This window comes from Saccopteryx bilineata, chromosome X (genome assembly GCF_036850765.1).
Source record: "Saccopteryx bilineata isolate mSacBil1 chromosome X, mSacBil1_pri_phased_curated, whole genome shotgun sequence".
Classification (NCBI taxonomy): domain Eukaryota; kingdom Metazoa; phylum Chordata; class Mammalia; order Chiroptera; family Emballonuridae; genus Saccopteryx; species Saccopteryx bilineata.
The window spans coordinates 104,811,175-104,825,433 of NC_089502.1; the positions used below are offsets into that span (position 1 = coordinate 104,811,175).

At 42.6% G+C, this 14,259-nt stretch overlaps 1 protein-coding gene across 1 annotated transcript in view; it reads right to left on the reverse strand.

The window, feature by feature from the left end:
* The window catches only part of WNK3 (WNK lysine deficient protein kinase 3), a 176,801-nt gene that overhangs the window by 135,777 nt on the left and 26,765 nt on the right, over nucleotides 1-14,259 (reverse strand). Inside the window, exon 2 of the mRNA XM_066249044.1 lies at nucleotides 11,012-11,652. Within this exon, the coding sequence (XP_066105141.1) occupies nucleotides 11,012-11,536 (525 nt within the window). The 5' untranslated portion in view covers nucleotides 11,537-11,652. The remainder of the gene's footprint in view (nucleotides 1-11,011; nucleotides 11,653-14,259) is intronic.

Genomic DNA, 14,259 nt, shown 5'->3' on the forward strand with positions numbered 1-14,259 from the left:
TGTTAAGAGTTTCAGGAATTTCCTACCACTAATAAATTGTTTCCCCCCAAAAGCCACAAGAGAATTCTGTGGGACTGCAAGGTGGCAAAGCCCTCCCAGTTTAAGGCTTAAGCTAAAGACTAAGCTCTTCCCTACAACTCCACATTGGCTATGAAGCTGAGTATCTGTACTCATCCCATCCCTCCACCTCACTTGCTTAAGTTTCTAGAGGCAATTTCCATGTCCTTCCTCTTACCCTTAGTTTTGTGAAGTTAAGATGTTATGCAGGGTAGAGGGTTTTCTGCACTTGGGAGAATTTTTTTTGTATCAGAGATCTCTTTGATTTGCCAATGACTTTGCTCTGCCCCATAAATAAAGTGGTTTTGGTGTGGAGACTTGCTCTTGCAAGCTATTGGCTGTGCAGAGACCTCCCGATCTCATCATGTCTTCATTCCGCACCGTTCTCAGTCAGGACCTGGACAATTACTAGCCGTACTGGTCCAGAGTAGGTGTCGCCCAAACAAGGACCTGAGGAAGAGAAAACTAAACTAAAGGCAGGTGATGGAACTCACCAAGTGTGCACAGTGAGTAGAGAAAATTTTCAAGGCAAGTATAGTCAGGAGTAATAAATTATAAGACGGGGTCAAAAGTAAGGGACCTTTTTCTTTTTGTACAAATGTTTTTATTTGAGAAGGATTCGTTGCCTGGGGGGTGTCAGAAGGAGCTAGAAAAGGAAGAATGTGTATGTGAGAGGAAGAGTGGGGGGAACTAGATGTCTCCGAGTCTGGGGACAACTTGAGGGATAGGGGTGTTGCGGCTGCGGCCTCCTTAACCTTGAGGGATTGGGCTGCTTCCAGGGTCATTAGCTCAGACCTTTGGAGATCTTTGCTCCAACAAGCTTTAGATCAAGCTGCCCTCTGGCCTCAGCACAAGAAGGGAGATACAGGAGATTACATCAGAATATGCGCTGATATTGGGTGTTCATATATGCAAGGTCTGGCTATTGCCACAGTGCTTCAGGAGAGGCCTCAGGACAATACTTTGAGAAATGGCAGAACAAAAGAAAGGAGGCCAGGGAAGAACTTCTGCAAGTGGATCTTGTTTCCAATGCGAGGGTTTAGGAAATTTTGCTAAAAATTGCCCTACTCTATCCAGATATCAGTTTCAGCCTCCCCAAGGGGCAACCAGCTCCTAAAGCTCTTGATCTCTGCCCACGCTGCAAGAGAAGGAAACAGTGGGCAAATGAATGTGAATCTAAGAATACTGATGAAGGGCTGGTGATTCAAGGAAACGGACAACAGGGCCCTCCCCGTCAAACAGTAGGGGCAATGTCAGTGTTTCCTCAGCAAATTCTGATTATAGCAGGCCAAACATCACCCAATTATCCTGAGCAACAGCAAGGCGGCTGCTCCTAAGTTCTCTTCAGCTGCTTAGTCTGCCACTCAGCTAAAACTGAGGTAGAGGAGAAGTCCTGGCATGGTCAGCTTGAGCCTCAGGTCACAGCAATTATGGAATTTGAAGAGTAGATGTGATTGGCCCTGGCCGGTTGGCTCAGTGGTAAAGCATCGGCCTGGCGTACAGGAGTCCCAGGTTCGATTCCCAGCCAGGGCATACAGGAGAAGCGCCCATCTGCTTCTCCACCTCTCCCCCTCTCCTTCCTCTCTGTCTCTCTCTTCCCCTCCCGCACCAAGGCTCCATTGGAGCAAAGTTGGCCTGGGTGCTGGGATGGCTCCATGGCCTCTGCCTCAGGCGCTAGAATGGCCCTGGTTGCAACAGAGCAATGCCCCAGATGGGCAGAGTATCAACCCCTGGTGGGCATTCCAGGTGGATCTCGGTCGGGTGCATGCAGGAGTCTGTCTGACTGCCTTCCCGTTTCCAACTTCAGAAAAATACCAAAAAAAAAGCAAGCAAGCAAGCAAAAAAAAGAGAGTAGATGGGAGACTCAGGTATTAGGAAAGTTACAGCTTTTCCTGTTGTCTGATTTTCTTTAATGTTTTAGGTACAATCCTCTGAACTATCATTTTGTTTCTTTTCTATTCTTTGCCTGGAAATTAGGCAGGGATCCCCTGGTGGATCTGACTACAAAATTTCCCATGCAGCTGCTGAGAGTATATTTTATCGGGGCATTTTGTTAGTTCCATCCTCCAGTTCCTTGGTCAGAAAACCTCCTGAGATCAGGCAGGCATCTTTTTGGTCTGGTTGGGCTCTGAAATCCCAGGTTTCTCTCTGGTTTATCTGATTCTACTTTCTGTTTAGTTTTTGTTTGACGTTGTCCAAAATGTGACTCGTTTAAAGCCTGAATTAAGTTCTTGCATGCAAAATTTGGAAATGTCGGCTCATATATTGAATAGTTTCATCTCTACTTTTTTGCTTTAAAATTGAAACATGCAAGGAGTGCTCATTTAAATTGAAATAGAATGGAATTTAGATCCTAAAGACTTGCTCATTTAGTTTGTATTTTGTGAAGTGTGTTCTGTGTTGTCTTCCAAGTTGGGAGGAAAATAGCAACTCAGGTATTAGTATTAATCAGATTTATGTGTTACATTTGTATCTCTGTGCTGTAAATTGTCTTTGTGTGAAAAAAAATACTGTTTGTGAAACAAAGGAGTTGAGCAAAATTAAGCAGGGCCCTAATAAGTAATTTCAAGAATTTGTCTAAAGCTGCTTCAGGCAGTTGAATAGTATAAGAATGCTAATTCTGCTTGTCAGGTGAAACCCTGAAAAAGGGGCCCCGAGGGAGTTGGCAATTTGGCTCCCCTAATACCCTGAAATGTAGTTAACAATATAAGGGCATAAATTCAGAGGACTCTTAGATACAGGAGCTGATGTATCTGTTATTGCTGAGCAACATAGGCTTTCTTCTCGGGTCACTCATGAAGCAGTCACAGAGCTGCAAGGCTTGGGGAAAAGTAAATTTCCCTAACAAAGCTCTAAGTTTTTTACAATGGGAAAATAAAGAAGTGTTTGGGACCGCAAGCCTGCAGGGTCTTTGCAGTTTAGATTTTTGGGGGACAGAGGTGTGGAGAAATGGCAATAAGCTGACAGTCTGCCCAAACCCCCATCTCACTTGCTTGGTTCAGTTGCTAAAGGCTAAGTTTTTCTCCACACCTCCATGTTAGCTGTGGTGCTGGATTGTTTCTACTTGTCCTGTCCCCCATGTCCCTCAGAGAGACTGGAGGTTGTTTTCGTTTTATCCTTTATTTTGTGAAGTTAAGATGTTATGTATGGTGGGGGTTTTCCGCCCTTGGGAGAATTCTTGGGTTGTCTTGGAAATATGACTGTTTTAATATCTCTTTGATTTGTTAATGACTTTCACTTTGCCCTATAAATAAAGTGGTAAGGGGGTAGAGACTCGCTTTTTGCGAGTTATCTTCTGCATTGCAGAGAGTCCTCCCAAGCCCATCCTTTTTTCTCTTTAAGCCTATTTTCTTAATTCCACGCCATTCCCACTCAGGACCTGGAATTACTAGCCACACTGGTTCACAGCAGGTGGACCCCAAACAGGGATCCTGAGGAAGGGAAAACTAAACTAAAGGCAGGTGACAGAATTCCCCATGTGCGCACAGTAAGTAAAGTTTTTGAGTAGAGTTTTTGGGGAAAGTACTGTCTGGAGTAATAAATTATGGGACAATTAGGGTCAAGAGTGAGGGACCTTTTTCTTTTTGTACATATGTTTTTGTTTGAGGCAGAGCTGTTGTTTGAGGAGTATCAGAGGGAGCTAGAAACAGAGGGATGTAAATATGAGAAGACCTTAGAGTCTGAGAATGACTCAGGAGATAATGAGGGTGTCATGGCTTAGCCACCTTAACCTTTGCGCTTCCGCTGCCCCTCTGCTCCTTCTTGCACTCAATCCTCTGCTCCGCCTTATGTTTATAGGTTTGCTCCCAGGGTCTCTGTCTCAGACCTGTGGAAATTCCCACTCCAACAAGTTTTAGATCAGGCTCGAGATATACGGGATTACATCAGAATAAGCACTGATATTGGGCCTTCATACTTGCAAGGTCTGGCTATTGTCGCAGCACTTCAGGGGCGGACTCCAACACAGTCTTTGATAAACCAAAGAACAAATGAAAGAAAGAAGGTCAGGGAAATATTTCTGCCCATGATAAATTGTTACCAATGCGGGGGTATAGGGCATTTTGCTAGAAATTGCCCTGCTCCCCCCGGATACCAGTCTCAGCCTTTCCATCTAGGGCAGTCAGCTCCTAAGGCTCTGGACCTCTGCCCATGCTGCAGGAAAGGGAAACATTGGGTGAATGAACATAAATCTAAGTATACTGCTGAAGGGCAGGTGATTCAGGGAAACAGACAAGGGGGCCTTCCCCAGCCCCGTCAACTTGGTTTGCCGCTCAGCTAAAATTGGGGTAGAGGTATCTCAGCATAGTCAACCTGAACTGCCAATTACAGCAGCTATAGAATTTGAGAATGGATAGGAGACTCAGATGTTAGGAAAGTTACAGCTTTTCTTTAATGTATTCTTTAATGTTTTAGCTACAATCCTCTAAACTATCATTTTGTTTCTTTCCTATTCTTTGTGTAGAAATTAAGAAGGGGGGTGCCTGGTGGATCTAATTTCAAAATATCCCAGCAGTTGCCAAGTAAATTTTACTCAGGGAGATTTTTGTTTAGATCCATCTTCAGTCCCTCTTTAAAAAAATGCCCTGACTGAGATCAGGCAGGTATCTTTCTAGTCTGATTGTGCTCTGAAATCCCAGGTTTCTCTCTGGTTTGTCTGATTCTAGTTTCTGTTTAGTTTTTGTCTGATGCTGTCTAAAATGTGACTTTAAGACCTGAATTAAGTTGTTGCATGCAAAAATTGGAAATGCTGGCTCTTAAATTGAAAAAAGAAAATAGTGTCATCCCTACATTTTTTGCTTTAAAATTGGAACTTGTAAGGAGCACTCATGTAACTTTAAATAGAATAGAATGTGAATCCTTAAGACCTGCTAATTTGGTTGGTGCATTGTAAGGTGTGTTTGGAGTTGGGAGTCAAATAGTAATTCAAGTATTAGGATTAATTGAAGTTATGTGTTATACTTGTGTTTCTGTGCTGTAAATTGTTTTGTTTATGTGTAAAACTGTATGCAGGTCTGTGAAACAAAGGAGTTAAACAAAATTAAGCAGGGCCCTGATAAGTCATTTCAAGAATTTGTCTCAAGCTGCTTCAGGCAGTTGGCTGCTTGTCAGGCCACATCCTGCAAAAGGGGCCCCAAGGCAGTTGGGAATTTGGCTGCTCTGATGCCCTCAAATGGATTTAACAATAAGCAACATTGGTATTTTTTCTTGGCTCACTCATCAACTAGGCACCGAGCTGCGAGCTTAGGGCAAAGTAAATTTCCCTAACAAACCTCTAAGGTTTTTTTTTTACAATGGGAAGATAAAAACGGTCATACTGGACTTTTTCAGTGTATGTGCTCTCTAGATTGCCTGTTAATGAATGGAATAGAAATGTTTTCAAAGTTATGGGACCGTTACTTGTAAAAGCATTTACGGTGGTACCTTGAGATACGAACAGACCACGATACGATTTTTTTTTTTTAAGATACGAGCTGTGACTCGGTCCGTATTTTTGTTTGAGATCTGAGCAAAATTCCGAGATACAAGTCGTGATTCAGGAAGCTGCCACTAGTTGGCGCATTGGCGCAGAGGTCCAGTATCAGCAGTTTGATATATGAGTTAACTTACAAGCTCGGTTACAGAACAAATTAAATTCGTATCTCAAGGTACCACTGTACTATATTTCGTCAGACTTTTGGAATTAACCTGAGGAAAGGTATTTCCTTACAATCTTCAGGGTCAACGCATTATAAAGAATGCCAATCAAATTCTTAAGGGTCAATTATAAAAAACAAAAAAGGGGAAGACATGCCCTAGAACTCCTGCAAATCTTCTTTATCATGCTTTTTACTTAAGAAAAAAATTTTTAATATTAATGTACAGGGCCATTCAGTGGCCCAGCGACTCTAGAATCCAAAAAGGAAAGCCTTCCCTGAAGTGCATTGGAAGGACCCACTCACAGGAATAAGGCAAGGGCCAAGACCCTGTTCTCTTGTGGGACGAAAGATGTGTGTTTTTCCTATGTCTGTTAAGACTCCTCAGTGGGTTCCTGAATGTTTGGTAAAACACCATGAGCCAGGAGGAGAGACTCACTTCACAAGAGCAATTGTATAAGGCTTATTTTACTGTGTTCTTGTCGCTTTCTCTGTAAAACCCGTTCCATCTATCAAATCCTCTTAGCACACTCCAAACCATTTCCTCCTTTGCAAATTCCTACCCTCCTTCATTTGATCCAGCGGACCATGCTGTCCTTCTCTCTTTCAGCTCCAGATATATGGAAAAAGCTTAAAGGCAGAGGAAGGCCCTCAAACCTTTCAACAAGATCTCCTGAGCATGGCTTTTAAGGTCTATAATGACCAAGAGGAATAAGAGAAAGCAGACAGAGCCCAAAGAGATCAGGTGAAATACCAGCTCTTGGCATATGCCCTTAAAGGCTCCAATGCTTCTGGGGGGCCTCATAAGACTCCATCAGAGCCCTGCTTCAAGAGTGGAAAGGAAGGTCATTGGGCTAAAGCCTGACTTTTTGGCCCTTGCCAGAGCCATGCTCTCACTGTGGGAAAAAGGGACATCGGAAGGTAGACCGCCCCCTCGCTCCTCCAAGAAAGGGTTCAGTCTCTTCCAGTGCTACCCCAGCCACCTCTGACCTAACCTTGTCCATCCTGCTGGGACTTGCCACTGAAGACTGAAGGTGCCCAGGGCCATCGGCCCCATCTAACGTCACCGAGGACAAGCCTAGGGTAACCATTCAAGTAGCAGGTAAGCCAATCTCATTTCTTATAGACACGGGGGCCACTTACTTTGCCTTGCCCCAATATTCGGGTCCTGCTCATTCCTTGAAGACCTCTGTTGTGAGTGCTGACGGTCTTGTGTTCCTTCTCACTTGCCACAGATACACTGCCTTGTATATAGAATCTCCTTTACATTCTTTTCTCCTCCTGTCTAGATGCCTCATGCCTATTTTAGGCTGGAACCTACTCTCCAAATTCAGAGCCTCTCTCTCCTTTCACCTCTCATCCTTGGAATTAGCCCTGTTGCTACTCTTGGTCATCCAGTTTTGCTCACCTCTGTTACAAATTTACCTCTACCATGCAGCATAGTGAAAACCAAGGTTCTCCTCACCACCCCACAGCTGCAAAACTCCAGGAAAAGCCTGACCAGTGGTGGTGCAGTGGGATGAAGCTTCAACCTGGAATGCTGAGGTCGCCTGTTCGATACCCTGGGCTTGCCTGGTCAAGGCACATATGGGAGTTGATGCTTCCTGCTCCTCCCTTTTTTTTTTTTCTCTCTCTCTCTCTCTCCTCTCTGAAAATTGAATAAATAAAATCTTCAAACAAACAAACAAACAAAAAAAACTTCCAGAAAAAGGCCCCTTGGTTTTCATCTCTCCAGGTTAAAGAAAACAGAAGCTCCATCTCCATACATGCTGCAGATGGCCCTTTCAGTCTATCTGAATCACTGCCAGAGGTCCAGAATTGACATTAAAGCTTAATGTGCTTGAGACAAAAGCTTAATGTGCTAAAAGCAGTGGTCATTGGGACTTGGACGCTAGCTGCAGAGTGTGGAAATGTGACAACAGTTTCAGTGCTATGTGGACTTTTTCTGAACATGTGTGACTCCTGCTCCTTGGGAAAGTTCTCAGACTGAAGTGGGGTTGGGTTGCATTTACAGAGAATGTGGAACGGTGAGGATGCCAGCATGGACTTGGTGAAATTGCATCAACATATTAAGGACATTCAAAACTGTAAAGACTCTATTATAGATCCTGCTGTATTGCTAAGAGTTTGCTTGATAATCTAAAAAGTTTTAATCCCTTCATTGTATTAAGACATTTGTTTGCCATCTGTTCGCATTGGCTATATTAATCTTGTGTTTATTTTGTATTTTTCCAGTCTGCCTCCAAATTGAAACATGGGAAATCAGATGAGTATAAATCACAGCACATGAATTGAAGTTAAAAAATAAAAAAAGGGGGATATGTTGGGGACTGCAAGCCAACAGGGTCTTTGCAGCTTAGATTTTTGGGGGACAGAGGTGTGGGGAACTGGCAGTAAGCTGACAGTCTGCCCAAACCCCCATCTCACTTGCTTGGTTCAGTTGCTAAAGGCTAAGTTTTTCTCCACACCTCCATGTTAGCTGTGATGCTGGATTGTTTCTACTTGTCCTATCCCCCCAAGTCCCTCGGAGAGACTGGAGGCTGTTTTCTTTTTATCCTTTGTTTTGTGAAGTTAAGATGTTATGTCTGGTGGGGGTTTTCTGCACTTGGGAGAATTCTTGGGTTGCCTTGGAAATGTGACTTTGTTTCAATGATCTTTTTGATTTGTTAATGACCTCACTTTGCCCTATAAATACAGGGTAGAGGGGTGGAGACTCATTTTTTGCAAGCTACCTTCTGCGTTGCAGAGTCCTTCCGAGCCCATCCTTTTTTTTTTTTTTCTTTAAGCCTATTTCCTTAATTCTGCGTGGTTCCCACTCAGGACCTGGAATTACTAGCTACACTGGTTCATGGCAAAGAAGGTCATACTGGACTTGTTCAGCCTTATGTACTCCCTAGATTGCCTTTTAATCTATGGGATAAAAATGTTTTAAAAAATATGGGACCATTACTTGTAAAAGCATTTACTATATTTTGTCAGACTTTGGAATTGACCTAAGGACAGGTATTCCTTACAGTCCTCAGGGCTAAGGCATTGTAGAGTGTGCCCATCAAACACTTAAAAGTCAATTAGAAAAAATAAAAAAGGGGGAGTCATACCCTGGAAATCTTCTTTATCACGCTCTTTTTACTTTAAATATTTTTGAGCCCTGGCCGGTTGGCTCAGTGGTAGAGCGTTGGCCTAGCGTGCGGAGGACCCAGGTTCGATTCCCGGCCAGGGCACACAGGAGAAGCGCCCATTTGCTTCTCCACCCCTCTGCCGCACTTTCCTCTCTGTCTCTCTCTTCCCCTCCCGCAGCCAAGGCTCCATTGGAGCAAAGATGGCCCGGGCGCTGGGGATGGCTCTGTGGCCTCTGCCTCAGGTGCTAGAGTGGCTCTGGTCGCAGCATGGCGACGCCCAGGATGGGCAGAGCATCGCCCCCTGGTGGGCAGAGCTTCGCCCCTGGTGGGCGTGCCGGGTGGATCCCGGTCGGGCGCATGCAGGAGTCTGTCTGACTGTCTCTCCCTGTTTCCAGCTTCAGAAAAATGAAAAAAAAAAATTAAATATTTTCGAATACTGATATACAGGGCCATTCAGTGGCCAAGAGACTCTGAAATCAGACAAAGAAAGCCTTCCTTGAAGTGTGATGGAAGGACCCGCTCACAGGAATGAGGCAAGGGCTGACCCTGTTCTCTTGTGGGGCCGAGGATATATGTATTTTTCTTAGGTCTGCTAAGGCTCCTTGGTGGGTTCCTGAAAGATTGGAGGAGAGACTCACCCATAAGAGCAATTTATATAAGTCTTATTTTACTTCTAAAAATCTTTTCAAAATTTCCTCCTCAGGACTTACTGCAGCTGAGAGGCAATTTATACCAGCCAAGCAATGGCCTAATTCTCACATGTTGTACCGGGATATATTAACTGGCCCTACGTGGCAAAATTAGTCAAATTACTAACTTGGGGGCGAGGGTATGTTCCAATTTTGTCATCAACAGGTTCTCTTTAAATGCCAGCGAGGAACAAGGAACGTGAAGCCCCATCATGGATTGGAATCAGCCCCTAGAAAGCAACCCAGTTCCAGAGATCCAGAATGCTCATTAAGCTTAAGGCCAAAGCTTAATGGGACTTGGAAACCGCTACAGGGAGTGAGAATGTGATAACAGTTCCAGTGTCATGCAGACTTTTCCTGAGTTTGACTCCTACTCCTTGTGACAGTTCTCAATGGGACTGAAGTGGGGTCGGGTTGCATCTACAGGGAATGTGGAGGAGTGATGGTGTCAGCATGGACTTGGTGAAACTGCATTAACATATTAAGGACATAAAAACAGCAAAGACTCTGTTATAGATCCTGCTGCACTGGCTAAGAATTTGCTTGATAATCTAAAAGGCTTTAATGCCTTCAATGTATTAAGATACTCATTTTGGTATCTGTTAGCATTGGCTATATTAATTTTGTGTTTATTCTGTATTTTCCCAGTCTGCCTCTGAATTGGAATCTGGGAAATCAAACCAGTACAAATCTCAGCACACAAACTAAAATAAAAAAATTTAAAAAGGGGGATATGTGGGAGGCTGCAAGCTGGCAAAGCCCTCGCAGTTTAAGGCTCAAGCTAAAGGCTAAGTACTCTTCCCCACAACTCCATATTGGCTATGAAGGTGAGTATCTGTACTCGTCCCACTCACCCCCCACCTCATTTGCTTAAGTTGCTAGAGGCAATTTACATGCCTTCCTGTCACCCTTTGTTTTGTGAAGTTAAGATGTTATGCAGGGTAGGTTTTCTACACTTGGGAGAATTCTTGAGTTGCCTTGGAAATGTGACTTTGTATCAGAGATCTCTTTGATTTGTTAATGACTTTGCTCTGCCCTATAAATAAAGTGGTTTTGGGGTGGAGACTTGCTCTTGCAAGCTATAGGCTGTGCAGAGACCTCTTGATTCCATCCTTTTTATCTCTTAGTTTATGTCTTCATTCTGCACCGTTCTCAGTCAGGACCTGGAAAATGACTAGCCATGCTGGTCCACAGCATAATTCTACCCTCCCACCCCCCAAAAACGGAGGGGAAAGCAAAAGGAGAAAATAAAGCCCTTAATTTTATTTTAATCCATGATACATTTTAATCTTGGATCACTCAAAAGGTCAGGTCAACTAAAACTGGAATTTATTAAAACCAAGAACAAAAAGACACATAGGTGCTTGGGCTCTGCTACCCAACAGTACACTTTCACATTTTTTCTTTGGAAGTTATTATTTTTCATTGTTAGCATTTAGGTCTATCTTTCTAATGCAACAAAGGAAAAAATAGAAGTTTATAAAGAAAAGAAAAACCAAGATTATATACCTACCTGCAGCTCACACCAAGCAACTTCAACCCACGTTTCAGTGTCCAGTCCTTTATATACTGTTTTGAACGCTCCTCTTCCCAGCTCTATGTCGAATTTCAGAAACCTGCCACTAGGTGAAGTGGCTACAGCCTTCATTTCTGCTTCTTCTTCCACTTCCTTTTCATTCTTCTCCTTGAAACAATCTTTTGAGGATTCAGATGTTGCCTTTGAACACTGTGCATATTTGACTTCTTGTTCACCTTTTAGCACATTTGTAGGAAGCTTTTCTATTCTTGAAATATTTGCTGCAGTCTTTGTTCTCTCATCTTTGGAGGAAGATTCAATAACTTTGTCATCAACACTCTTTCGGAAGAATCTCTTCCTTTCTATAGTTTCTCCAGAAGCAGAAAAGGTACTGTCTGTTTCCTTCAGTCTAGCTTCCACGGTCAAAGTTGCTGCCATCTGATGAACTCTGTTTGCTAATGACACTCCATCAGGTTTCTCAGAATCTTCTGTGCTAGCTGGCTCCCCTGAATCAGTAGCCATTGTAATGGAAATCGGCACTAAAATTTTTCCTGTTCTACTCTTCAGTCTAGTAACATCTCAGGTATCAAAATGATCAGAAAGAACTTCCTTTTATGTGGTCATGTTTCCATAGTAACCTGGAGGGAGGGAAAGGATATTTTAAAAACACCCCACAAAGGAAATCATTAAGGAGAAAACAAGTCACTTGGTTGCTTAATCCATTTTTTCTTAATAAGAAGTCTGTTTCTTTTTTCTGTCCAATTTTAGCAACCAGCAGACTCCAGGGATTCTGTCTTATCTTGTTTACCACTATAGTCCTCAGTGCCTAGCAAGCTATTTGGCAGATAGCTCAATAAGACACTCTATTGGATGAATGTTGGTTAGGAACCTAGTTCTCAGTCCAGTCTATCAATCCATTAAATTTCAAACAAGTATCTAAACCCTGAGTTCATTTTAGCTACAAGGTAACACATACAATAACTAAAATAAGCACATAATTTCTCAGTAGGTGCTTTTTGTCTAAATTTTCAAAATTAATCCATAGTTTTTTACTGTGATAAAATATACTTAATATCAAATTTACTATTTTAACCATTTTAAGCATAAAGTGGCCTTAACAATATCCATAATGTTGTGCAATCATCACCATGACTTACTTCCAGAACTAATCATCTCAAACTGAAATTCTATATCCATTAAACAATAATTATTTTTTGTGTGTGACAGAGACAGAGAAAGAGACAGACAGGGACAGAGAGACAGGAAGGGAGAGAGATGAGAAGCATCAGTTCTTCATTGCAGCACCTTAGATGTTCATATGTGCCTTGACTGGGGGGCTACAGCAGAGTGAGTGACCTCCTGCTCATGCCAGCAACCCTGTGCTCAAGCTGGTGAACCCACACTCAAACCGGCAACCTCGGGTTTTCAAACCTGAGTCCTCTGCGTCCCAATCTGACGCTCTATCCACTGTGCCACCACGTACATGGTCAGGCTAAACAATAATTCTTTATCTCCCCAGTCCCTAGCAATCTCTATCCTTCTTTCTCTCTCTATGAATTTGTTTATTCTAAGTACTTCATATAAGTGAAATCATACAATATTTGACCTTTTGTTGCTGGCTTATTTCATTCAACATAATGTTTGCAAGGTTCATTGATATTATAGCATGTATCAGAATTTCATTACTTTTTAAGGTTAAACAATATTATTTGTACATATCACATTCTGTTTATCCACCTTTTGACTATTATGAATAATGCTGCTATGAATATCCAATAGTAGTTTTGAATAACACAAATACTTGTTTATGAGCTTGCCTTCAGATTTTTAGCAGAAAGAAACTACTGTAAAATATTAACACATTATCCTAAAAAATTAACACACATTTTCTTAAATCTTTTTTTTTTTTTTTTTTTTTGGTATTTTTCTGAAGCTGTAAACGGGGAGGCAGTCAGACTGACTCCCACATGCGCTCGACCGGGATCCACCTGGCACGCCCTCCAGGTGGTGATGCTCTGCCCGTCCAGGGTGTCGCTCTGTTGCAACCAGAGCCAGTCTAGCACCTGAGGCAGAAGCCATGGAGCCATCCCCAGCGCCCGGGCCATCTTTGCTCCAATGGAGCCTTGGCTGCGGGAAGGGAAGAGAGAGATAGAGAGGAAGGAGAGGGGGAGGGGTGGAGAAGCAGATGAGCGCTTCTCCTGTGTGCCCTGGCCGGGAATCAAACCCGGGACTTCTGCATGCCAGGCCGATGCTCTACCACTGAGCCAACCAGCCAGGGCCTTTCTTAAATCTTTTAAGAAAGAATTTAAAATATGCATCCTCTTTAACCAGCAAGTCTACTTATAGGAACTTGCCTTAGAAAAATAGTCAATTTGTGCAAAGATTTAATTATAAAGACCTTCACTGCAGCACTTATAATTTGGAAAAACTGTAACTAAACATAAGCCTAATAGGGGTTTAATTAAATATCTCAAAATGAGATAGGATACCGTATTTTTAAAAAAATAGTTTTTGGTCTTTATGAAAAGACATTCCAGCCTGACCAGTGGTGGCACAGTGGACAGAGCATTGACCTGGGAGGCTCAGGTCCCTGGTTCGAAACCCCAGGGTCACCGGCTTGAGCTCAGGCTTGCTGGACTGAGTGTCGAGTTGCCAACTTGAGGGTGGGATCATCAACATGATCCCAAGGTCAATGGCTTGAGCCCACAGGTCACCAGCTCAGCTCGAGCCCCCCACCCCTGGTTAAGGCACATATAAGAAGCAATCAATGAGCAGTAACTAAAGTAAAGCATCTATAGTTGATACTTCTTGCCTTTCTCCTCCATCTCTCTCTCCCTCCCCCCCTCTCAAATCAATTAAAAAAGAAAAGATATTCCTTATATATTATATGGTTAAATTAAATATATACAAGTCTCCATATATACATACAAACATACACCCATATTAATTCTGAATAGTGTAATTAGTATAATTATGGGCATTTTTTGTTTCTGCTTTTCTGTATTTTCTAAAGCTTTCTGCAAAGAATGTGGAAATATGTGGAACACAGAAGGAAAAAGTTTTTATTTAAAATAATTTAATTTCTTTCAATTATAGTTTACGTTTGATATTACTGTATTTTTATTAGTTTCAGGTATAAAGCAAAATATTGAGGGGAACTGCTTTGTAAATATATGACTGTATAAGGGAAAGGTTTTTCTAATAAATGGTCAAACCACCAATAAGAAGTCTTCTCACCACAAACA